This window comes from Carassius carassius, chromosome 16 (genome assembly GCF_963082965.1).
Source record: "Carassius carassius chromosome 16, fCarCar2.1, whole genome shotgun sequence".
Classification (NCBI taxonomy): domain Eukaryota; kingdom Metazoa; phylum Chordata; class Actinopteri; order Cypriniformes; family Cyprinidae; genus Carassius; species Carassius carassius.
Window position 1 is genome coordinate 15,218,294 of NC_081770.1, and position 26,507 is coordinate 15,244,800.

The 26,507-nt window shown below is 36.2% G+C and overlaps 1 protein-coding gene across 1 annotated transcript in view; it reads right to left on the reverse strand.

Annotated features, from left to right (window-relative positions):
• LOC132159683 (insulin receptor-like) overlaps positions 1-25,777 on the reverse strand; it is a 75,504-nt gene extending 49,727 nt beyond the window's left edge. The window contains exon 1 of the mRNA XM_059569259.1: positions 25,017-25,777. Coding sequence (XP_059425242.1) covers positions 25,017-25,095 — 79 coding nt within the window. The 5' untranslated portion in view covers positions 25,096-25,777. The remainder of the gene's footprint in view (positions 1-25,016) is intronic.
• Between the last annotated feature and the right edge of the window lie 730 nt (positions 25,778-26,507).

The window sequence follows — 26,507 nt, forward strand, 5'->3', positions numbered from 1 at the left end:
AAAGTCTGGCGGGGAGAATCAAAATATAACCAGAAATCACAAATAATATCTTTATAACAATCTGGTGCCAAAATCCAGGACTGCCAGAAAATATTCACACACAAATCCGATGAAATATTACACAAATAGGGTAATTAAAGCCTGAAACTCTTCAAAATGTGTTTTCTATTTTACGAAATAGTCAACAATAGGAGGTGGTTTTATTTTCTGAGATTTAAAGCTTTTTCAAGCCTGTTTCCCAATCTGGGATACAAATATTATTACCTTTTTTTTTTGACATAATAGATCTAGGCCTACATCCTTTTAATGTGTAGGCCTAGTGTTGTCACGGTACCAATATTTCAGTATTCGGTACCGATACAAGTGAAAATCCACGGTTCTCGGTACCAATTTCGGTACCAAAGTCAAAGTCACCTTTATTTATATAGCGCTTTAAACAAAATACATTGCGTCAAAGCAACTGAACAACATTCATTAGGAAAACAGTGTCAATAATTCAAAAATTATTGTTAAAGGCAGTTCATCATTGGATTCAAAGCAAAACACCAAAGCAAAACACAAAAATATGCCAATTAAAAAAAAAACTTTTTAGCACTAAAAATAAAACCGATACCATTCTTTATACTTATTTACAATTGTGTTTAAAGTTTTTCTACAAGTTATATAATTGTGAAAAACAGTAAACAAGTTTCACCCAAATTTAATTTGTCTTTTAATTTATGAAATTTAAACATTTTATTTCTGGTAAAGGGATTTTCTATTAAAATTAAAACATGGAAGAAATATTGTGATTTATTTCTTAAAAAACTAATATTAGTAATATTTATAGCACTATGCCTTTATGTAAAAATTAACTTTTAGGCCTAATGAATGCATATTTGTCATTTTAACTGGACTTAAGACTGGTGGTGATGCTTAAGATATTTTTGGTCATTGATGGTTTCTGTAAAAAAAAATAGTAATAGATCATATTAATTATTATTAAAAGATAATACTACTACTAATTCTACTATCATACTAATGTATATCCAATGCACTATGAATTGATGAGCTGCTGGGTTCATGAATATTAATCACGTTGTCTGCGTTTGGTCAAACTGATTTGCTGAAATCAAAACAGGGACGTTACTAAATCAGCGCCAGCCAATGAAATTGCCATTTGCACATAAGCTCCGCCCACTCCTGGAGAAACCGGTATGTCTTCTGCTTGTTCGAAAATATGAATAATTCTAAATGAACTCCATTATTTTGACAGGAGAAGACAACAAAGAATAGTTTACATGTAGCGTGTCAATTCAGCGTGGTAAGACTCTCGCTCTCTCTCTCTTTTGCATGTGTGAGAAACTGAAAAGATCGCTTGATGGAGAGAGAACTCTGAAGCTCAGATGCTGAAATTAACGCAAGCATCATGCGCTTCAGTCTATGTAGTAAACAAACCCGCACGTCTCTGCCATTCATTAATTCATAGAGACGCGCAGAACACGGATTCATATTTCAAACAACATTTGCGGCTTAACATTTACAGATACTGGTCCATATGGAGATTTGATTTGATTAATTTATGCTAACTTTGACAAATTCCATGACTGTCCATATTAAAATTTAAGTTTCATTTTCATGACTGGATTTTGAGATTCCATCCTTGTTTTCTGCTTCGCGGAAATCATAGCGCTGAACCGGGTTTGAACGGGACCTCGGTACTACCGGTACTTAAAGAAACCTGGTACCGTCACATTTAAAAAATTTTAGTACCGACTTGGTACCGAAGTACCGGGTCTTTTGACAACACTATGTAGGCCTACTAGTTTGAATTCGAAAAAAGGTCATTACAAATAATCATATTAGTTCTAAAAAGTCTTTATTTTATGTGAGAATCACATTAATGCAACCTGTTACCCATTAAAAATTTAAACCACTGATGTTATTTTCGAGCAGTGAACCTTTAACAGAATTTAATTTAAAAAGTAAAATACATGAAGAAAAAAAATACATGAAAATACCATCTAGTGACTTAAATGTTTTATCTTGTCATGCTATACAAAATTTTACTAAGGAGTCAAAATTTGAAGAATTTTCTTTGTAATTCTTTTGAGAAAAAAATTCACGCAGTAACAGGGCTGCATGCAAAATGTCACATAAAAATAACTTTAATATTTAAACCAACTTTTCATTATTAATAATAAGCATCGTTCAGAGGCAAGATGAAAAAAAAAAATACCACATACTTCTTTCTAAAGACTTCTTTCAGTCAGTTCCCCTCAGAGATAAATAAAATACTTTAACTCCAACTCCATTGTATCGCGATTTGTTTGGCATCTCAACCAGAATCTTCACATATCTGAATTGATTTTCAACCAGCTCTCGATCATCATTGCATCTCTAATAAAAAGTAACAAAACAGTAGACATATTGTAGTCTATTCATAGAAAGTGCCATTTTACTTTTTTATATCTGCCACAAAACGCATGCCAAAACTGTCGGACATTAAAATAAAATGTAATCATTTTTGTTTCTATGTTTTGCCACGGGATGTAACTAGGATTTACACAAGCTCCAGTCTGGATCCAGAACACCTGAGAAGAGATGATGCTGACCCTCAGAGGACCCCAGATGATGCTAACCTTGAATCAACAACAGAACAAAAAAATATTGCTACAAGTGTGACTGCATCATATAATAATTGCTATTAATAATGTTCATCGTCTGGCTGACTACGTCTTGTCCTGACGTCCTGTCATAAGTGCACAAACTGACAGTCACCACTTATAAGCTATTACTAAATATTGTAGAAACATAATTTTCTGTAAAGTTGCTTTGTAATGATTTGTATCGTAAAAAGCGCTATACAAATAAACTTGAATTGAATCCGTTTTTTTTAAGCTTACGTGATTATTTTGCACAAATAACAAAAAAATGACAAAATTATATCGTTATCACTTAAAGTACCTGTCAAAATGTTAAGAATAATTACATTTTTTACTTTTTTTTTTACTTTACTTTTTTTTTGTATTGAAACAAAAGGAATATTTTTACACACACAAGAAAAAACATTTAATTGTGGTGTTTTTACAGTATTTTTGTTAAATTTTTACAAAATGCTCGCAATTTAATAATTTACATTTAAATTATTGTTTACCTTTTTTTTTAAACGGGAACGAAAGGAATATTTTTCTCACAAACACACAAAAACATCTAAATCATGGCGTTTACAGCATTTTTACAAAAGTTTTACAAAATGTACTCAAAACTGTGGTACATTGAAATAAAAATTTAAATTATAGCCAAATTGTAAAAAAAATTAATGAATTCTATCCCCCGTTTATGAATTAATTGCCATTATGCTCTATTAATCTCTATTGTGGCGCAGCACTCAGATCTGAATGAGGACAAGGTTACATTTTATTGTGTTGGTCAACATTCCCAAGGTCGGCTGTAAACAGATACAGCACTTGTTTGTGTGATCGTATGAGACCTCACGCGCCCGTCTGTTCACACGCTCCACAAACTTCCTCTTTTCCTCTCCAAGCAAACCTGCTCTTCCCCCGTACGCCGTTCGGGGCGCGTCCTGCCTCGGCCCGACTGAAAGCAGACACCCAGCCGTCATTTAGGAGCCTGATTTATAGGGTGTCTCTGTGGTGACGTCAGGTTTTAGGTTGCTGCCTGTTTACACCGCGCTCTGGGAATGAACACGGGGGGCTTTAGAGCTGCTGAAAAAAAGCAGCAGCAGCTGGTCGATAGATGCTGACGAAATAAAGATGAACTCCTCATAAGTGCTGAAAAAGACGGAGAGTACTGAAACTGTACGAGAAATATCAGAAATATCAGTATGTACAGATCCTACAAGTTCAATATTACACCAACAGCTGCAGAGTCGAGGAAAACAAGCAAGAACTAGTGCATGAAGATCTAGAAAGATCTAGAGATAAACAACTGACAGCGTGTCTGAAACTCAACGATGCGCTTATCATGCAAACCATCAACCAGAGCGCAGACGAGTGTCAAAGTAACAGCTCTGCATTCAAACACATACCGACTGTCGTGCAAAACAACGAAACAGCACCTGGCCGCAGCCGAGAGGGTCAACGACGCTACCAACTGCGGAAAATAGACCACGGCACATTTTTAAATAAAATCTGAGAGGCTGTGTGCTGGTGAGGTGGAATATATTCACAAAACAGCAGAAACAAACGCCTTATTATTCTTATAAAATTGTGACTGCATTAAATAAATATTAAGGACATAGACTGTCATAAAAAATGTCCACTAGTCCGTGTGCTAAAAAAAACTACAAAATTTTTTTAAACAAAATAAAATGAAATAATAAAAACGGGTAAAAAAAACAAACAAACTGCTGAATCTACACTAGAATACAAAATAAAACTAAAATATAAATGACGACAAATTATTTTAGTTTTACATATATACTATATTTAGTTAAAAAAATCTGTGCCACTAAACTACTTTAATCAGTATTATTTCTATGTATTTATTTATTTAGATTTAGATTTTTCTGAACATTTCTCGAATTCCAGAATATTTTTTATTGAAACATTTAATGCATTTATTTTTTTCTTAAAATAAAGAAAAAAATCTAACACAAATTAGATATAATCTAAACAAAAAAACATTAGAAAAGCCTTAATAAACATGTATAACAATAACATTAACACTGTTCTGATAGAAGATACAGATTCTAGAATGTTTCTTGAAATAATATTTTCATCTAGTTGCCAAGCAAGCATTTCTTGTTTTCATTTAGCTTAATTTGATATGTACTAAAATAACTAGCGCTAAAACTTAAACTCAAGATAAATTAAATCTACATAGACATTAAAAATAAAAAAATAAAAAAAACACAACTAAATTACTAAATGTAAACAGAAAACACAAATTAAAACTGTCCTAAAACAACACTGGCCAATCGGCATCCAGGACGGTGGATTCATTCTGCGAAGCTTCTTTGGGTAAAACCCAAAAGGTCATCTTTCCAAAAGCTCTCAAAAGATCTGGGCCAGCAGCTTGTGAGACACCAGAGCAGGGCCGTTAGTGAGTTTACATAAGAGCCCAGGGCCACACCAGAGAGACGAGGGGCCCGCCGAAGGTGTGCTGCAGATTAAAACCATTTCTCTTCCCCATCGGCACACATCGGCCGGATAAAAGAGGGACACTTAAGCTGTAACATGAGCCCTGCTATCCATGACGTAAGGCGAGCGGGACGGTTAGCGATCACACGCATGAATGGATGTGCCAATAGCCTCTTCTGTGAACACAAACACACGCGGACAATGCCGCTGGAAATGTGACTTCCATAACAGGGCTGGAAATGAAGCTCGAGGGAAAAATCCTCAGCCTTCAACAGCCACTGCAGGATTCGGTTTCACACTCAAACCTTCGCGCTTCGGACTTATTCCACAAGAAAATGCATTAGCTGTGTGACGAGCACAATAAACAAGACGTCAGGAACGGCTATCGAGGCTACGATATCCTACTGTTTACATGATGAGATGCTTCCTTATTTTTAGCCTCACATTCCCAATGGAGAATTTAATACGCCGCTAGCAATAGTAACTAGCGCTTGGAAATGAAAGAATGATGGTTCTTACGCCAGATGTCAGGAAGATCATGGCCACTCGGAGAAGCCTTCGCGGATGCGGCTTAACTTCACTTGCCTTGGTTTTCACAAAATTCAAGCTTATGATGTAATGAAGTCTACCACTGCAGATTTTACTGTTAAATTGAGTCTTACGAAGAAAATGTCAACTATGTTTAAAAAACAAACAATAGTTTAATTCTCAGTACTGTAATAGAGTAATCAAATTTACCCTGTCTGGACAAGGAACACAAAAAATAAATGCATAAATTTAATGCGACAACAAATCTTATATAACAAATACTACTATGACGTATACTAATTTCAGTTGACAACTAAAAAAAAAAAGAAAAGAAAATCTGTATTATTTTTATGTATATTTTATATATTTATATATATTTTAGATTTTTCAGCAAGTTGAACTATAAACTAGTCTAACTTTAAGGAAAAAAAAAGAGTGAGAAATGGGGATAAAATGTGCTAAGTTGTCATGAAAATATAAACGTACAAACAAAAAATATCGTAACAGTTCTAAAACAGTCTTACAAAATAAAACCTATTTATTTTTTAATGTAAAAAAAAAAAGATAAATCATGCTATATCGTCACAAAATATCACATATATAAAAATGTATAATGGTCCTAGAATAGGCCTTATATTCTTGCTAAATAGAACTGATTAGTTTTTAAAATCCCAAAAAGTGGATAATATATATATATATATATATATATATATATATATATATATACTCAATAATGCAATCTGAATAAGATACATTTTTGTAATTAATATTGGCAGAAAAAAAGTATAACAAATACCAATATGATGTATACTAACTGTTGACAAGAAAAATGTTCTTCTTAATTTTATTTTAAGTTTATACTAAAGGTTTATCTAAACTTTACCCACAGTATAATCTTGTAGTAAAGAAAATGTAGGATAAAAATGATAAATTGGAAGTAAAATGTAAAACATCTTAATGTTACTTGTTAAATGGTAGCCTTATTTATTGCTAAATATGATGTATTATTTGTATTAGATGTATTAGACCGACTGACAGTCTTCACAAAATGTATACATAAAATAGACATGCTGAGGTTCTGCCTCCCACAATGCAATGAGTCTATTTCCAAACATCTCCTTTAGTTTACATAAGCTATTACAGAGAACGGTCTGTTTGTTTTGTGCAAAACTCTGACAGACTGAAATGCTGTCAAGTCATCCTTTAGTAGAATCACTGAAATATCATTCTAAACGATACAAAAACCAATCACTGCTCCCAACAAAAGATGCAGAAAACTCAGAACTGCAAAAAGATGTCCTCAAGCATTAGCTCGAGAACATCCTCATTTTCTGCATCATGCAAACGTGTCGTCAGCAGGAGCCATGGAATGAACAGCTTTTTATTTAGGCTAGCTTTTGACCAGCAGAAAATGCTTTTAGCCTAAACACAGGAAAAAAACAGTCTAGGTCTAAAAAGGCTGAAGGATTCATCCGTCAGAAGGCCGAGTCGCTACAAACAAGACATGAATTCGGTCCAAAACACGTTGCTTTTTGAGCAAACAAATGCATGGCGAAACAACGAGCGAATCAAATCTGGATAGCTGTGGGGTAGTTACGCTCTCTCTGAAAGGCTTCTGCCCCCATTAACACTGAAGAGACTCTAGAACACATTTCCTGGTGCTTCTAAAAGCAGCGGCGAGGCCCGCGGGTCATCGGGGACGGTATGAGGTACGTTCCTCATAGCACGTCGCTCCAAAACTAGATGGGAGCTGGCATCCTGATTATTTGGCTATTTCTTTCAAAGCCACAGCCTAGCCAGAGCAGGCAGCCACGTTTCTCACACGCTTGGAAGAGCTATGCTTTCTCTAATAACCACCAACAAGGTCTCACAGTTCATTAGCGAGCTCTAGATCGCGATTTTTGTACTTTTAGCTGAAAAATTGACAGTTGGGACAAAAATTTGACACACAAAACTAATATTCAAACTCTGTGAAACAAAATTTAAGAATCTGAAACAAACGTGCCACATTATGAATTGTGCTCGGACTCATTTCAGAACGTCATTGCTTGAAATTGATCTAAAAATATACATATTTGTGTATTTTTACATTACATGCTGCCGAAGTGCTAAAATCACTCCAAAACGTTTTCGCCTCTAGCAATACATTTTATTAAAGTTACAGTCAGATGCCAAAGATTTAGACCGATCTGTAAAGTTAAGATGGTGTAGTAAAAAAATTGTAATTGTTTAGCTAACATATGGCCTTATGATTGAAGCGATGCAGAAAATCTGGATGGAATCACAAAATCCATTCATAAAACTGGAATTTACTGTAGAACATGAAATGTTCCAGAATTTGACTGTATACTAACCACTGTATAATATATTTGTATTAAAACGTAACTCCAGAACAATTAAAGCAGATAATAATAATAACAACAACAACAAAAATAATACTACATATAATAGTAAAAAAATATATATTGTATTAAATTGTTTAGATATTGTTGATTATTAAAACATAATGATACCATTAAATAAAAATCCAGAATTTTTTTAATTTTATTGAGAAATAAATTAAACTTGGGCAAATTTTTTGGTCAACTTTTAACAAATAATTGTTAAATTGTGTAGGTCTCATGGTTTTTTATTAATAAGACATGCTTTTTGTTACAAAAATTTTAACCATTAAAATAAATTACCGAAAAATGAAAAGGCAAACCCCAATTTTTTTTTTTTTTTTTAGAAAAGTATTGTACAAAATTATTAAGTTATTAAACTATTCAAAGTTCTATTAATTTAACTGATCATACATTCTTTGGGATTATAAATATTGAACTATACCATTTAATTAAACCAATCCAGAATTTTGGTAGAACAAAATAAAAATGATCTCACAGGGCCCTAAAAATTAAATTTTTGTTTTCAACTTTTAATAAATGGTCCTTAAATCATAAGGTGTCCTAGTGGTTTTAATTACTCAGACATGCTTTTTGGTTACTAAAATGTTATTCAAGCATTAAGACGGGATCCAAAAAAAATAAAGGAGTTTGGTAAATAGTAAACACATTTTATAGAGCCTGGGTAACTGCATAACATCCTAAAATATGTCTGGGGAATGTTGTTGTTAGCACGCTAAACGTTAAGCGTCTCTTAATTCAAATCTTTGGTAGCAGATCCATCGCTTTCAACAAATTTTCAAGGCAATTACTGTCAGACTTTTGAAATATTTCAGCGATTCATCAGCAGTAATGACTTCGCTCATTGCATCACATCAAACCATGCGTATTGTATTGATTAAACATGTTCTGCTGTGTTTGAACACACAAACGTGCTTTGCGTCGACGCTTCATAAGTAACATTTCTACAAGCTGCAGCACATTTTGTAGCGCTGCACATGAACCACTTACGAGGACAAATGCAACTTATGCTACACAGCGTAGTGTGTGTAGTGGGGCAAGAGAGAATAAAGGATTATTACGATGTTTTGCTACGTCTAGAACTAAGCTCCTGTGCGAAACACGCAATCCTATCAGCATTTGCTGCAAACGTGGTTGCAACACAGCATCTTAAAAGCAGCTGCGAAGAGCCGGAGAGACAAAAGCCAATATTGATGAGTTCCTGCCGGGCGCAGTGTGTTTGGGTGAGAGCGTGCCAGATGAATATGGCCATTGCAGTGGCGCCCCTCCCTCGCAGCCGGCGCTGGAATCAGTCCACACAGTCACCGCAGGGAGAGGAGCGGCCCGCCGGCTGCAGGGAAGCACAGGTCACTTTAATGGGCTGTTTGTCTGTTCTGGAGACCACCGGCTCAGACTGACTGCTGCTGGGTAAGACCACGTCTACCCATGAACCCACACGCTCCGTCAGACTCCATGGCTCATCGCCGAGCAGCTTCGGCAGCCGTGTGTTTATCAGGGGTGAGCAACGACTCCAGTGAACCCGGAGTCGAACAAATTCGAACAAAACTGACTTCAGTGTTTAAAGAGTAAAGAATTCAATAAAACCAATCTGGACAGAATAGACAAGTACAGCAAAGCCAAACAGAACAGAAAAGAATCAAATGGGGGGAAAAAAGCAGAACCAACCCCAAGAGAATCAAAGAACATGAGACATAAAGAAACAAAGCCAAAAGGAAACAAACAGAATAAAAATGAAAGGAATGAAAAAAAAAATAATCAGAGGAGAACCAAAAAGAACAGAATCAAACAGACAAACAGAACTGGAATAAACCAAATAGAAATCAAAAACACAAATAAATAAATAAATCCAACTGAATAGAATCAGGCAGAAGCAAATCATATCTGGATTTTATATATATATATATATATATATATATATATATATATATATATATATATATATATATATATATATATATATATATATATATATATATATATATATATATATATATATAAAACTGATTTAGAATCAAACAGAAGTGAATCAAAAAGAAACTGAATCAAACAGAAACAAATAGAATCCAACAGGCACAAACAGAACTGGAAAGAACCAGATAGAAATCAAATGAACTAAATGAATAGAATAAGGAAGAATTTAATAGAACCAAATATCAAAATACTTGGATTATTTTAAAAAGAAACTAACAGAAATGTCTTGAGCAAAAAAATAAATAAATAAATAAAAAAGAACCAACTGGATAAAAAAAGAACAGAAAAGAAGAAACTGAAAAGATATAGAAACAAAAATAAAATCTAACTAATCAAAAGAAATCAAAATAAAAAAAGAAATGAAAGAACAGAATTCAAAAGACACAAACAGAACTGGAATTACCCAAATAGAACTACACCAAACAGAACAATATCCAACAAACACCTAAAGACTTGCCTCGCACCAAATGGAAATCAGATCAAAAAAAAAAAAAAAAAAAAAAAAAGAGAACCAAATGAATAGAATCAAGAACAGCCAAACAGAACTGCAAAGTATTTGGAATTATCTTCATGGAAACAGAACCGGACAGAAAAGAATCCAAAAGAAACCGAATCAATTAGAAACAAACAGAATTTAATTGAATGGAATCAAACCGTCAAAACTGAAGGAACCAAATAGATTGAACAGAACAGAATGTATCTGAAACTAATAGAGCCAACCAAAAAAAGAACTACAAAATTAAAATAAACAAATAAATAATATTTTATAAAATTAAAATGAATTAAAAAAAAAATCACCTTCAAAAAAAATAAAACAGAAGCTCATCTCAAAGTGTACATTTCAAATATGATTTATTTTGCGGCATTATCCTTCAGCACAAACCTCTCCACTGCAGACTATTTCATAGAATGAAGGAGCCCCTTCATAAACAACATTCAACATTCATGCATTTATGAATATTAGAGCATGTACCTGCAGCATTACACGGCAATGAAATATCAATTCATTACACTGCATCTAGCAGCTCAACTAATATTTCCACTATTTGTTTTTCCGTTAGACTGCCCTGGACACTAAACAGTTTTCGATTTTCAAACACACGTGAGCATGTTGGTTTTTCCATTCTGGATCCTTAACCCAAGCAAGGTGAGACACGTACAGAACCTACAAACCTCAATGGACCGAACAGATCCCAAACCCAAGTCTGAATGGACCAAATGGTGCATATTTGGATTTATTTACCAACAAAGAAGCATTTGCTTCACAATAAACGCCCAATTTATAGAACATCTCTGCAATGGATGGCAGATTTGTATGTGACGCCACCTTCTAAGCGTCCCGCCATCTACACGGTCTCTCATGGGCAGTTAGGCACTTGACGGACAGCTCAAAGTTTGGTGCTTTTAAACGTGTAACATGGCAAACGAAAAGGGAGCAAGAGACTAAGCAAAGCAAATAAATAAAGCTGTGCCGACTGTGCTTTACTTTATTAACAATAGATACTCTGTTTCCTTCGCCACTCTAGTAAACCACGGTTGATTTCTCGCCCTGGTTGGCTGCCAAGTGCAGTATGAGCCGTCGCCTCGGCGCTTGGCTCGCTGTAGGGTTTGGACACATTTCTGAAGTTTTCCTCTCACGGTGAAGCTTCTGACACAATGAAAGCCTAAAACATTGGGAGAAAGATTGCGTCACGAAACGGCTCTGTCTAAAATGATGCATTAAGGCCGCGAACGGGTGATGAAATAATATACTGAATATAAAGATATAAACATTACGAGAATTAACTAGCAAAACAGTTAAGCCATGGCAACCGAATATCTCGTTCGTCGCGTCTGGCTGGATCAACAAATTAAGTTGTATTTGAGATGTCTAAAAAAAAAAAATTTTAATGAGATCATATTTCTGTCCAAACCGGTGCAATGTATATATATATATATATATATATATATATATATATATATATATAAATAAAAAGTTTTTGAAGTTGGATTAAAATGATTATTAGAGTATGATTTCAGTTTTTCTACGGCAAAATTTAAAGTTTCATTTAAAGTACATGCTGTTTCATTGTAATTCATTAGTTAATTTTACGTGCAATTTTAAGTTTAATTGCAGCAATAATTTTTTAATCTATCAATTCAAAAAGTTCGTAAAGTGTACTTTTTTAATTCGCTAAATATTATAATTGAATTAATTACTAGCGCTTGTAAAGATTACTTTTAAGTGAGAATTTGATTCATTTGAATTGTACTGTATCATGGTTTCCACAGAAAAATGTAAGTTTTCAAATTAAGTGTTTTCAAAATTGATAATAATAAATGTTTCTGAAGCAGCGAATTATCATATTAGAATGATTTTTGAAGGATCATGTGACACTGAAGGCTAGATTTATGATGCTGAAAATTCAGCTTTGCATCACAGAAATAAAATTACATTTTAAAATGCATTCAAACAGAAAAGTTATTTTCAATTGTAATCATATTTCAAAATGTATTTTTGATCAAATCAAGCCTTGGGACATCTTTCAGAAACTTGTTTTTAATTTTAATTGTTTCAGATTTTAACTGTTAGTTTCTCATTTTGTGTTGACTTTGAAACTGTAGTCTCAGTACAATCAAAAAGCTACATGAAGAGAAACCAAGTTTACCGACCAAACATTATTTATGCACAACTGGACTGGTGGAAAACAAGCAGGCGTTGTAGGTGAATGAGTTTGTGTTCACACTTACAAAGCGTCCAGGGCCGGATTATTGTAGCCGCTCATTGTTTGTACGTGTTATCCAGTCAGGACGGCTGCAAATACGTGTTGTATGAGGGGAAAAACAAAACGGTGAATGACAGTGAACTCTCTCACCTCCCTTTAAATGAGAAAAACTCTGGGACGACGTGCTGCCTGACAGCAGCGCTCGGGCACCAGGCCATAAACTCACAAAGATGGCCTCGGCTGGGGAAGGCGGCCCAGTGACGGGAATGTTCACTTCTATAATGTGGTCTATGGAATTAGAGGCAGAACAGAACTAAATATAAAGCAAATAACCTCTGATTTCTCATTTCACGCCTCTACCAGAAGAATTAAACAGGTGGAGCGATCCAGTATAAAGACTCTAAACTCAATCCAGTTAGAGAGCAAAGACCTACGCTTCCACATGAGATTACGAGAGTAACTCAAACTTGGACGGCGTCCCGCTAGAGCGTGATCTAATTCTTCATCTGCAGCGATGTCTCCTAATGCGGTTAGGCTCAAGGCAATGAGATTTCAAGCTGAGAACAGAGCAGAGCATAATACGACAGTTCATTTCAGGTCAAATTACTTGACGGGATTGGAGTGGGACTCTTCTGAAGACTTTAGACGTTCAAAGTCTAAATCAAACCAAACACTCTCGACTGTTTTCACTCGTAAACTACTTGCTAAATGCCTACAAAACCCAAAGCTGTTATTGAAGGCTAAATTAAACGGCTGCAAACTTTTCCATAACATGCAATATTTCTGTGTCAAGACTCAAAAGATAGGAGGAAAAACTAGCGAAGATAAAAATGTGCATCCAATGAATAATATACAAGTCCAAAACATTAAGAAAGCAAATGCAGTAAATTCTGAATTCATGTAGACTTAAATGCAATTATGCCTATCATTTCATAAAGCCTGTATTTATCAAGCACACACTTCTTAAGTGTGTCTTAAACTATAGTACTTACTCCTAATGACTGCTAACATGCTGCACGTACAATTGATGCAATTAAGTTACAATTTTAGCAACTTCTAATTCTAAATTTAGAAATTTCAACATTTAGACACCTTTTTTTTCTCACACTTTTAAAAATAACATAAAACTGAGGGTTTTCTCAAGACTGGTTGGCAAAAAAAAAAGAAAAAAAAAAGCTTTGTGTCTGTAATAAACAACTGCTTCTGACAGTCCATAATCCAGAATAACACTTATTCCAGTGAAAAAGTCCATCCTCTGCTGTCCTTCACACATCAAAATCTACCAACATAATTGGAACACTTTGTAAACAGTGTTTGAGCTGAGCATATTTCTCTCCTGATTCAGACAAGAGAACTTTTTAACATGACAGGATTGTAATTGATGGACTGGAGTCATATGGTTTACTTGTGGATTATTATGATGTTTTTATCAGCTGTCTGGACTCTCAATCTGACGGCACCCATTCACTTCAGTGGATCTATTGGTGAGCAAGTGATGTAACGCTACATTTCCCCAAAGCTGTTCCCATGAAGAAACAAACTCATCTACAGCTTGAATAGCCTGAGGGTGATTAAATTTTAGGCAAATGTTTATTTTGGTGAACTATTCCCCTAAAAGCTCGTTTTCATTCATTACTTCAGAGTGTTTTCCTCCTGAGCTAACTGATAGTATTTACTTGCAGTGAGCAAGGCGAGAAAATCCTAATTTCATTTACACGCAAAGTAAAACAAATGAATGTCACCCCTTAACCTTGTTGAAAGGTTTATTGGCAGAATAAAGATGAGTATCGCTCACATTTACGGCTGTGTAATTGAGGGAACAGCCGCGTGTTTCACCACACACATCGAGATATGCCGTTCAGTGCAGAAAAAGGAGCCTGTCTTCACCTATTAAATTATTTTATATAATACTTCCTCTAAAAACAGCACTAACCTCTGAAGAAAAACAAAGGCTCCTGTAGCTCAGCTTTCAAAATACATCATTTAGCTTTGATATTTAAGCCATTTATATTTCAGTCAGCGCCTGTATTTCAACTTATTTATGACTGTTTAAAAGGCGGACATTAAATTAACATTGACTTTCATTTCTTAAGGGAACAGTTCACTCAAAATGACATTTTTCTGAAAATTTTCTCACGTAGATGAGTTTGTATCTTCAACAGATTTAGAGATATTTAGCATAACATCACTTGCTCACCAATTGATCCTCTGCAGTGATTGGGTGCTGTACGTCAGTGAACATTAAAGCGTTTTTGGTAAGTATTATTGATAGATGACTAATGCCAACAAATGGAGCTTTATTGTAAAGTGTTACCAAATGGTTTATTCCAGTTTCTATTAAATGCAACAACGGAATGTTGCCGCAAAAAAAAAGCAAAAGGCTTCAAAACAAACCACAGAACTTCAATTTTGATTTCTCCCTTGGGATCCGATTAAAAATTAAGGTCAAAAGAATTTCAGCAATATGACAGCTCTCAAAATACATGTAAGCCATCAGGTAGCGTAACAGAGCTGCCAAAATTCTCTAAAGCCCACGAATGCTGGAGACAAGCTGTCTTAGTTTCCACCCTCTCGTATGTGCTGAAAGGGCCCCAACTCAACTCAACGCTTGCTGATCCCCGCATTACTAGCATGGTTTGACAGAGACATTATGGCATGAGATCATTGACAGATAAAGCCGGACGGATACAAACAGCAACCGGCTCATCAGGTCAGATTTTTCAGGCATGTTGTAAGAGGCACTGACCTCATTCGTGACCCACGACCCAACATGGAGAACGGTGTCAATACAAGAAACAAGCTGCCATGAATCTTTAGTCAATGAATATTGAGCAGAGGCGGGACTATGTTAAGACTGAACGAGTCAGTCGAATACTTCGATGGAAATGATGGCCTCTGAGAGCTGGAATAAGGGCAGGTTACACGGGTCATGTCCTGGAACATCTTGACACGGTAAAGTGAGGATGTAAAAGAATGTTAAAACTGATGTGTTCGTAATAAGATCACAAACTGACAGAGTGGTTTAAAATGGTCTAATCTGCATAATTCAATTCAATTCAAGTTTATTTGTATAGCGCTTTTTACAATACAAATCGTTACAAAGCAACTTTACAGAAAATTATGTTTCTACAATATTTAGTAGTAGCTAGTAGTTTGTGCACGTTTGACAGGATTTTAGAAAAATAAAAATAATAATAATAATAATAATATAAGATAATAATAATAAAAATTTTCCTTGATTTCCCACCAACTTAAAACTCAATATGAAGTTATATAATCAATATCAAAGTCAAAAAAAAGTCGCTTGTTGTTCATTAAATAAGTGTTAGCTTATCTTTATATAACAAGATACCGATGTGCATGAAAAAGTGATTAAACAATAGAAACCATGATTAAAGACACGTTCACACCAAAAAACGCTAACTATATAGACTTCCACACCAATGCAAAATAACGTTCTTTTTATTATAATCACGCACTGCAGTTTTGTCATCTGTCACTTTAAATTCTCAAGCTCTTTAAAGCAGGATGGATTCTGATTGGCTGTAAGAGTTTGCATTGGTCATTAGTTAGAAAATGTCTTCTGAGAGCAATTCCAATTATGTCGTTTTTCTGTCATTTCAGTTCAGTTTCAACAATTGTGCTTTCCAAAACATGAAACAGCGATTGTTAGTTTGCATCGTTTCTTTCGCAAAACTGCAATTGCGGTTTATCTTTCATTAAACTACTGGGTGAAGCACTACTTTATTTAAATGAAAAATGCAACATCTGTGTATTCTTTTTATATTCATTTGATTCATGAAATTTCCATTATACATTTAAAATACTTCTGAAGTATTTTAATACATTCAAGCATTTTATTAATATAATGTAAAAAATAATGCATCCATTTTATGCATGTATTTAAAGTTTCATAGTTCTTATATGTGAACAAACTTATAAATATAAGTTTTGTAGTACGAACTTCTTTAGTTTCTTAAACATCTCTGGTCTCACTGTGGATAACCATCACTTTATTATATTAAACAATGTTTACTTTCATATTAAGTCATCAAAACATAACTTTCTGCATACGAATTTACATTTCCACTGGCAAACAATGAAAAAAATAGGTCAAACACTAAAATCTGATTGGGTGAGCCACATTCAAAGATATTGTAAAATTACTTTTAACATTTTTAATAAATACATTTTACAATTTTTTATTTTTTTTAACGGACACCTTTTATGCATGCATTCAAATATTTTTTTTCTTGTATGTAACTGTAGGACAAATCATTTTCGAAGTAGGAACCTCCGAGAAAATGGCCACACACCAATGAACAGAAACCTGCGAAAATGCTCCAGTTTCCTGGGAAAAGCCCACCCTGGAAATTCGGAGAGCTGAACATAGAGCTCACATGCTACATGGCAAATGTTCAGATACATGACCTGGAAGACAAGAGGTCAGCAGGCAGCAGACACCAAAATGAGTCCCGAAACCCTCAACGGCAAGAGCACCTACAGGGTGGGCCACTTCAAAGACATTCCACACGCTTGGAATTCTGGGAGACATACCAAGGCAAACTACAGAGTGTCAGAGGATCCCAAACAGGTCCATGGAGTCAGGGAGGCAAACGGTAATGTTAAAACTATTCCAGCGTATTTTGACATCCTAATATTTGAGAGTGCAACCAGGGAAGTTTTCCAAAAGTGCAACAGTGAAAAAAGATGAACTCATATTTGGAACCAATCTTGGACAAACTGTTTCAAATAGAGCAAAACATAAAAAAATTGCTCTTTTTGCCAAGTGTCTTTACATGAAAAACAAACAGATTGCATGAACATTTATCAAGTTTCTGATCGAGAAATCTCACCACCTGCAAACACCTCATGTTTTCCAAATCTACAATACAAATGGCTCACTGGGATGCAACGGTTACCTATAATAAGGAAGATCTAATTATCTTGAGTATTATTTATAACACAGTGTTACTATTGCAGGCATCAGTCCAGCACTTTCTTGAGAAAAGCAGCTCTACTAAACATTAACAGCCTGCTATTGTAAGTGTGCCCATAAAAGTGCCTGTCCTAAATTTAAAATGATATTCAAAAATGGAAAAGCCGAAGGGGTTTAGATACAGTGATAAATTTCAAAGTAATAAAGTATCTAAACGTGTGCTACAGCCACTTTATTTAACATGTAGTTAATGATTAATACTTTGTTTAATAAAAAATAAAGCAATTTAGCACAAACATGTAAACACTTAATTATATACACAAACACATACACACACGTGTATGTACACGTACACTCAAAAATTTACCCGTGTCATCATTTACGTCAAATTCTTAAATCCAGTTAGAATAATTAGACTATGTATGGAAGTTACCATTCAAATGAAATCACTATCAACAAACTCCAAAATTGTCTCAGGAACAACTGAAGCTGCATAGAAAGCGCCATTTAGACATATTTACACAGATTGTTTAATGATGATAAGAGGTTCCATAAATGCATTTACACAGTAAAAATGCAAATTAGTGTTGGGCGATATAGTCATTTTTCAAATCGTCATATCGTCAGCCCGTAAGATCGACGATACACAATATTATCGAGCATGGGTGGAGCAAGAGACACTCTTTGTTCTTGTCATAGCATAACTATTTGGGGTTTTAAACCGTGCAGGTGCGCGAGAGAGAGCCTATGGAGTCACCAATAATCAAAAAAAAATTACTTTCAAACATACTGACTGATTTAACTAACGTTAAATATAAAAATACTGTATTTAAAACAGCTAGTTCATACATAGTCGGACGCAACTGTGATATCACACATCCGCATCTGCGCAGGGAAGTTATCAGTCTAAATGTTCAGCCCAGCGATAGGTTACATTAGAAAATAAGCCTTGACAAAATTCCCCATACCACCCAAAAGTAATTCATATGGCCGTATGGCATACGGGTCAGGTAGCCTGTTTGGATGAGTGTTTTGCCCTCCCCACAGACTCAACCACAAGTCTGTGGTTGTTTTTCATGTCCGCGGGTCAAAGCGACCCCAATACAAATAACATGATATTTAGCCACTAAAATGCGAATTTTACTAAGGCAACCCTGCAAAAAACGTACACCCCGGGAAGCCATTTTTTATCGGGGAACTTTCTGGAAGCGCGATTGGGCTAGTTTTGGACTAGTTTTGAGAAGCAACTGGGCAGGATTTGTTGTGAATACCTGGCAACCCTGATCTGAACGCACAGGCTGGAGATATACTTCTAATTACAGAGGCGTCTTTTCTGATGAGATGTGCATGAAAATCACATTCGATTTTTTGCACAGCCCTTACACGAACATTCTTCTAGAACTCACACTTTGCATTCAGTTAGCAGATCCATACGAATCATGCATGAAATATGAGTTTATAAACTTAAACGATAGCTTTATGTGCTTTACAGATGAACTTGTAGTCTTTATTCATTCGAGATGTTCAAGAATAGATAATCTTTGGCTCGGTAATACAAGTTCATGATCCGATTAGTGAACCGATGATTCTTTTGAGTCAATCTTTTAAAATAATAATTTATTTTGTTTAACGAAACCAGTGTGGAAACCAGTGTTTCACAAACTGGATAGATCTGAGCTGCAAGGCTCGCAAAATCGTTAGCCCCACGTCCAGGAGCTATTGTGTTTTCCAGTCCGTTGGGCTATTGTGATGTAAAATTCCTAACTTTATTCGCATTATCCACTCGCTTGAAGGGGTGAAATGGATCGTAGCTGATCGTTAGCACTTGTTTCTAAATCTTGCTGATTCAAGCGTTTTAAACAATTCACGCACGTTCTGAGCTTGTGCTCACTCATTCAAAGCACGCGCTGTGAGCAGCATTTCAAACAATGCGCGTACAGAGAATGAATTCATCTTTCGCGTATCGTAACTTCTGAATGAACACATACACACACAATTATATAAAAATAATTGTCTCTGCAAGTATTCTCGTAAACACTGGGGCTGGGTAAAAAAAATCGATTTTTCGATTAATCGTTTTTTAAAATGTGGTCGATTCAAAATCGATTCTCAAAGGCCATGAATCGATTTTTTCCCATATTTATTTCCGAAGACATTGAACGCAAGATTAGCGTTAATCTAATTACAAATCTTCTCCACTAGATGTCACCCTCTAATGTGCTTTGTGGGATGTTACCAACAAATTTGTCATTCATTCATTCAGTGCTTAAAGCAGTGGTTCTCAACCCGCGGCCAGTCACGAATTCAAATGCGGCCCACCATATGCTGAACACACAGACACACACACACACAAAACTTATGCAACTCACTTGAAGAAGTTCAAGCAAATAGAAACACCATATACTACGCAGCAATAATCCTTAATTGAAGAAATGTGGCAAAACATCTCTGGAGAGAACCTCATATTATTAAATTCGAAAGTGCTTTCCATATTTGGATCAACACAGGCTACATTTGTGAACGCACATTTTCTGCAATGTCACGCGTCAAGTCTTACTCCCGTGCATGTCTTACAGACTGCATCTTAAATCCTCTTATACTTTCTGCGTCCGCGAGTCCGCTATGGACCGCTAGGTAGGCGTGACGGAAAAATCGCCATCCGAGAGCCGAGGCTCTGAGCAGACGACCGCGCGGACAGGTGCGTATGGTCAGTAGTCTTCAAAAGAACAATTGCACATGTTCAGGCTGTGTGAAGAAGCCCATTGCCAATAAAACCTGTGCAATCCTTTAATAAAGAATATAAAGACAGTGATGTGCAATGATTCTGGGCAATTATTTGTTCACATGTTTGTTGCAGAGCGGACCATCAGCGTGCGCTTTCGGGAAGTACAAATGGAAGAAGTCTGCGTCCGCACTGACCGTGTCTGCGTCCGGATTGCTCATACAGAAAGTATAACACAGGCTTTACAATCGCAACTTCATTGTGCTGTTACTACATCGAGCCGAATTTCACAAAATTGTTCAGCTCCCGACAGAATCAGGTGTAGTAGAATTATTTATTTATTTCAATGAATCTAATCGATAAGATATAATAATATTTAGGCTATAATATTATAAATCAGGTTGGTTTGTATTGGTGACGTAATGTGCGTACGGCCCGCGAGACTTGTACTTCAATCATTTTCCTCCACAAAAAAACGTAGTCCTTACATAATCTTGGTGAGTAAATGTTTTTCAAATAATAACTAAATATTAATTGAGTCTTAAATGCATAATGTAGACAGAGTAGGCTATATAAGCTAATGTTGGCATTTTTCTTTAATTATGTCAGCTGCTGTGGCGAAGAAAATCCGGCAGAGCCTTTATCTTAATTAATTTTGTTATTGCCAAACACCCATCTTAATTTAGAATTTATCTTAATTAAATTTTTTAAGAAAGACTTGTTTTTATTGGTGAGTTGGCCTATTTATATGCTAAATGAGCTTATACCTAGGGCTATTTATAGAGTGCTGAGATATTACAATGTTACAGAGGACTTATTTTATTTCTTTGTTCAAACTTCCAAGTGGCCTATTACGTTAGTCATGTATATATTAAATACTATACATTATATTATACATGTTAAAACATGTATAAATGACTCATTCTTGACAAAAGGCAAAAGAGCTGCGTGCGTGCGTACATTTGAATAATGTCAGGCTGTAAACAGGTTCGGGCTTTTAAAAAGCTGTCAATCAAAATGTGCTTGTCGGGCTCGTGCCGAAACCGATTACAGCTCTAATTGAAAATCTAATCGAAATCGAATCAAGAATCGAAATCGAATCGATTTGAGAGCTTGTGAATCGAAATCGAATCGATCTGGAACATCAGAATCGATACCCAGCCCTAGTAAACACACTCTGTTATGTTTTAAGTGAATGTATACAGTGGCCTGCTGCTTAGAAAAATTCGCTGTACCGGATAAATGCTCAATTCCGATTTTTTTTAAAAAATTCGATTTTTTTGCAAGGCCGTTCACATTTCCAATTAAATGCGATCTTTTGAGATCTCCTGTGTGAACGTGAAATGACCCAGAAGTGACCCGCATGCGCAGAAGAGTACTCAATGCTCAACGACGTCACTCGTTGTTTGTGGAAGTAGCTAACGTTAAACATGAATGTCAACAACAGTGTAGTCAACAGTGGAGCTCTTTTTGCAATATTAAAGTTATTTTCCCAATGGAGCCAGCACAATTACAACCTTCTCGTTTTAAGAAGAAAATCAAAAAGAAGGAGGAGAGCAAGGTTTTTGGCCATGGCGTTTTGTGGAGCAGTGTTAGCAACGTCGGTACGGAGAAACGTGTGGGTGCGGAGTCGCAGCCAGGAGTGGTGGGATACTGATGTGAGTGGCTTCACTAATACATATTTCATCAGTTTATCTTCTCGTTCCCGCCTACTTCAACGCAGACGTATGACGTTTGTAGCGTATCAATGATGTACGGGTCGGATACATGTGGCCTGGGCGTTCAGACGTAGGTCACATACCCAAGTGGCCTGGGTCACATTTGAAAAGATCGGATATAGGTCGCATAGGGGCAAAAAAAATCAGAATTGGGTCGTTTCAGCCTGCAGTGTGAACGTAGCCTCTGTCTCTCCCTCTCTGTTTTATATACGACGTGAAAGGGGGCGTGTTTCAAGATACGCAATGGAGTAGACCAAACTAAACAGGGGGGAGGGCAAAACACTCATCCAAACAAATGCTTCATTAACACCGGCTTTGGTTGCAATACTCTCATCACATATGTTGCACTTTGCTGACTCGGCATCCACTTTTATAAAGTGTAGCCACACTTTAGACCTCTTTGGCATTGTAAAAACGTAAACGGTTTTTTTTTTTTAAAAACTACAGTTGTGTTGTGTGACTGCGTGTATTTTCAGAAATCCCCCCCATCACATCACGTAGTGGTGGACAGCCAATCACGGTGAATTTAGGTCCTTACATACACGTATGCTACAAGCTCACACAGACAGCCACTTGGCAAAAAAAACAAAAAAAAAACCGCCGCTTGCTTTTAGAACTGAAATTTGGCACCGAAAGATAAATAATTTTTCGATACTCATAGTATCGAAGTTTTTCGTTCGATACCATAAAGTCATCGAAGTTCTGTACCCAGCCCTAGCTCTGGACCCCGAAAATGTTGATCGACTTGTTTTCCAGTCCAATAAATTTGTAATGGCCCTAGCCTTTTTGCGCATTTCCTTATGCCTGCCTTGTGCCGCCTAGCCTAAGGCTATGTTCACACTGCAGGGCTTAATGCTAAATTCCGATTTTTTTTTTTTATTAAATTTTTTTGCAAGGCCGTTCACATTTCCAATTAAATGCGACCTTTTGTGATCTCCTGTGTGAACGTGAAATGACCCAGAAGTGATCCGCAATGCGCAGAAGAGTACTCAATGGCCAATGACGTCACTCGTTGTTTGCAGAAGTAGCTAAACATGGATGTCAATAACAGTATAGTCAACAGCGGAGCTCGTTTAGCAATATTAAAGTTATTTAAGCAGCATCGTCCGCCATGGTTGTTGTTTATCTTCTCATTCCCGCCTACTTCAACGCAGAATTATGACGTTTGTAGCATATCAATGACGTACGGGTCGGATACATGTGACCTGTCCGTTCAGACGGAGGTCGCATTTCAAAAGATCGGATACGTATCGGTTTTAGGACCACATACCCAAGTGGCCTGGGTCGCATTTGAAAAGATCGGATCTGTGCCATTCAGACTGTCATGAAAAGATCAGATACAGGTCACATAGGGGCAAAAAAATTGGGTCGTTTCAGCCTGCAGTGTGAACGTAGCCTAAGTGTCGGTTACGTTCAATAAAAAAACACCCATGGCCTGTTCTCAAGTCCATTTAAAGTTTAATTTTTTTAACAGTTGTTTGAAATGGATTGAATCATTGAATCATTATTTTTTTGAATTGCCTAAATCATAAATGCAGCCGGGTTGAAGCCGGGTTGTTATGGCAGCCGTCCCCTCTGCATATATATTTTTTCGAGAATGTTGCACTGCTGTTACGGTTTGTTATTCTGCACGAAACTTCATGCCAATAAATAAGAAATAATGCCGACTTGTGCGTTTCCAGCGCTCTCTTTACGTTCGCCGTTATATGACGTTGAAAAAGGAAACGTCTTTTTTTTTTGACATGGAAAATCGATTTTACAATCGATTCAATGAATATATATATATATATATATATATATATATATATATATATATATATATATATATATATACACACACACACACACTTAAAAACATGTAATATATACACGCACATTTAAAAAATAAAAGATAGGGATATGACTTTACAGATACCTCCAGTTAGAGCAAGACATGTTAATAACTAACATGAATAATATTTATTTTTAAAAAGCATACTGATATAATATACACAAACCACGGTTCTGTTAATAATAATATTATATTTGCTGAAATAATTATTAAGGAGGAGTGATTTAAATTATCATTGCTATACATCTCTTATGAAAATTAACAATGTTTTTTTTTTTGGCGTATTGATTATTCTATTACAAATCTGTTTTACTACAAATACCATGGTTAAACTATGGTTAGTGTAGCAAAACCATGGTTAATTTTTGGTTACCGTGGTTTAACTATAGTAAACCGTTTATTTATTTATTTCTTTGAATTTGTAGTAAAACCACGGTAAATTTTCGTAAGAGATAATTAAACGTTAATAAAAAAAAATTATCGACAGACACCGAGCTCCAAATATATAATCCAACATTCTTTTCCTTCCCATTGGGAATTCCACTATTGATATCAAACAGAAGTCGACCTGGGAGGAGACCCTGTGTAGGCTAATCCAACACTTATGGGATCTGGGAATCTTCTTAGGGCCTGTTTACACGCTTCCAAATCGAACGTGAAGAACGTGCGTGTGCGCGGCTCCGCGGACTGGAATCCAGGCGTGCGTGGTGCGCTCGCGAATCCCGCCGAGTCCAGTCACGAGCGCTGAGCGCTAATCTGGTCTAGAACGCCAGGCCCGAGGAACGTCCCATTTTCAGAGGAAGCGGGGGGCGGGAAGACATATAAAAAGACACGTTTAGCTACAAAACAATACGTTTTCATTCCACAAATGACCTGAATGGCACCTTTATGAAATATGTGACACAAAAAAATGTTTCCGAATGATAAAATTTCAACACGCAAGCCATTTTAAAACAGCCAAATAAGTGCGACATCCCTCGCCAACTCATGTCGGAGCGTCCCGAAGTCTACAGGGAGTAAATTCCACAAGTCCTATCAGTTGTAAACTATAATATTACACACATAGCACACCAATATTTTGCGAATTAAAACGTTAGAGAGTGTGTCACGACTTACTTTCTCCATGTAGAGGTCCGCAGAGGCACACGATGTAGGCGAAAGTGACCAAAACAACCGCAGATGTGTCCAGCCGCATTATGCCTCGCGACACGTTTTAGTTTTCTTGGAAAATTAAATCCACCTCTGGTGTGTCCAAAAATGGTTGTGGAGCAATAAAATTAAAATAAAACCTTAATTAGCTTATATCCAGGTCAAAAAATGTCGGGGACAACTTAAATGAGACCCCCCAAGAAGGGGACCCAGAGGTCCAGCGGGCTTCAGTTGAAAATAATGTTCAATTAAAGTTGTTGCATACACAGCGTGGGCATTACACAACACGATCTTACGCCTTAGTAAAAAATAAATGGATAAAAATCATTTTGAACGATTCCTCGGGTTCATATTTGCTTTCAGTAGATCAAGCATGAAACACGTCCATGCATCTCTTCCGTGGAATCAGTCCCACACTTCTAGGAATGAGGTACCCTTAAGGGTGCAGTGCATTGCAACTTTTTCATACCCCGTTTTAGCTTGAAAATGTATGTTATTTTAATAATAATAACAGCAATAATAAGGTACCCCAGGTTGCTTTAAAAACAAAAATATTCCAAAAAGCGTCCCGATGTCAAAAAATCCTGGATTTGAACATCTCTGAGGAAAGAAGCAGGAAACAGGCGTTATTCCACAGGTCGTCTCATGCACTGCCAAATGTTTCTATTTTTAAAAATGGGCATCTCCTCATCTCCAGATACACATGTTTACACACACACACACAAAAATATATTTTTGCTCCTCTTCTGACAAAAGAAGCCACCGTCCCCCGATATATTAAACATCCACACACGTCTGTGTATATTCAAAGCGTTTAGACCCCCGATAAAAAATTAAAAAAGAATCTGGATATCCCCCTTAAGCCTTTGCTTCCAGCACAATGCTCCAGAAGTGTGTGAGCGAGCATACGCACGTCACGGCCGCGTTGCGTTTTAATCTTCCACGTTAATCAAAAGAGCAGCGTCCAACGCGTTTGCCCATAAACCCACTCAATTCCGTGCACGAGACCCCGGTGTGCGGTTTCGATGAACTCACTGGCGTGGGAATAGGCTGAAAGTGGGAAAAACTTCTCTGGTGTTGTCGGCGGTATGGTTTTCCCCCTCTCGTCTCTCCCTGTGTACCTCCACCAGTAAACAAGTACTGCTAGTCAGCTGGGGCAGAGCTGCGGCCACGCGCAAAACACGGAGCGGAGCCGAGCGGAGCGGAGACTGTGACGCGCACATAAAGAGAACGCAGGAGACGTGAAGTAAATATAACGACGCCTGTCCATTGGACTCAAGGGTTAACGTTAAAACCATAGACTGAAGTTAAAACGGAGAATTTTGGTGGTTGGAATACAAAGCACCGTGCAATAATTTACACGTACAATTTTCAACTGTATTTGTATTTATTTAGCATTTTATATTATGTGAATTTAATTATTACAAAATTAAATAAATATATATATTTTTGATTTTT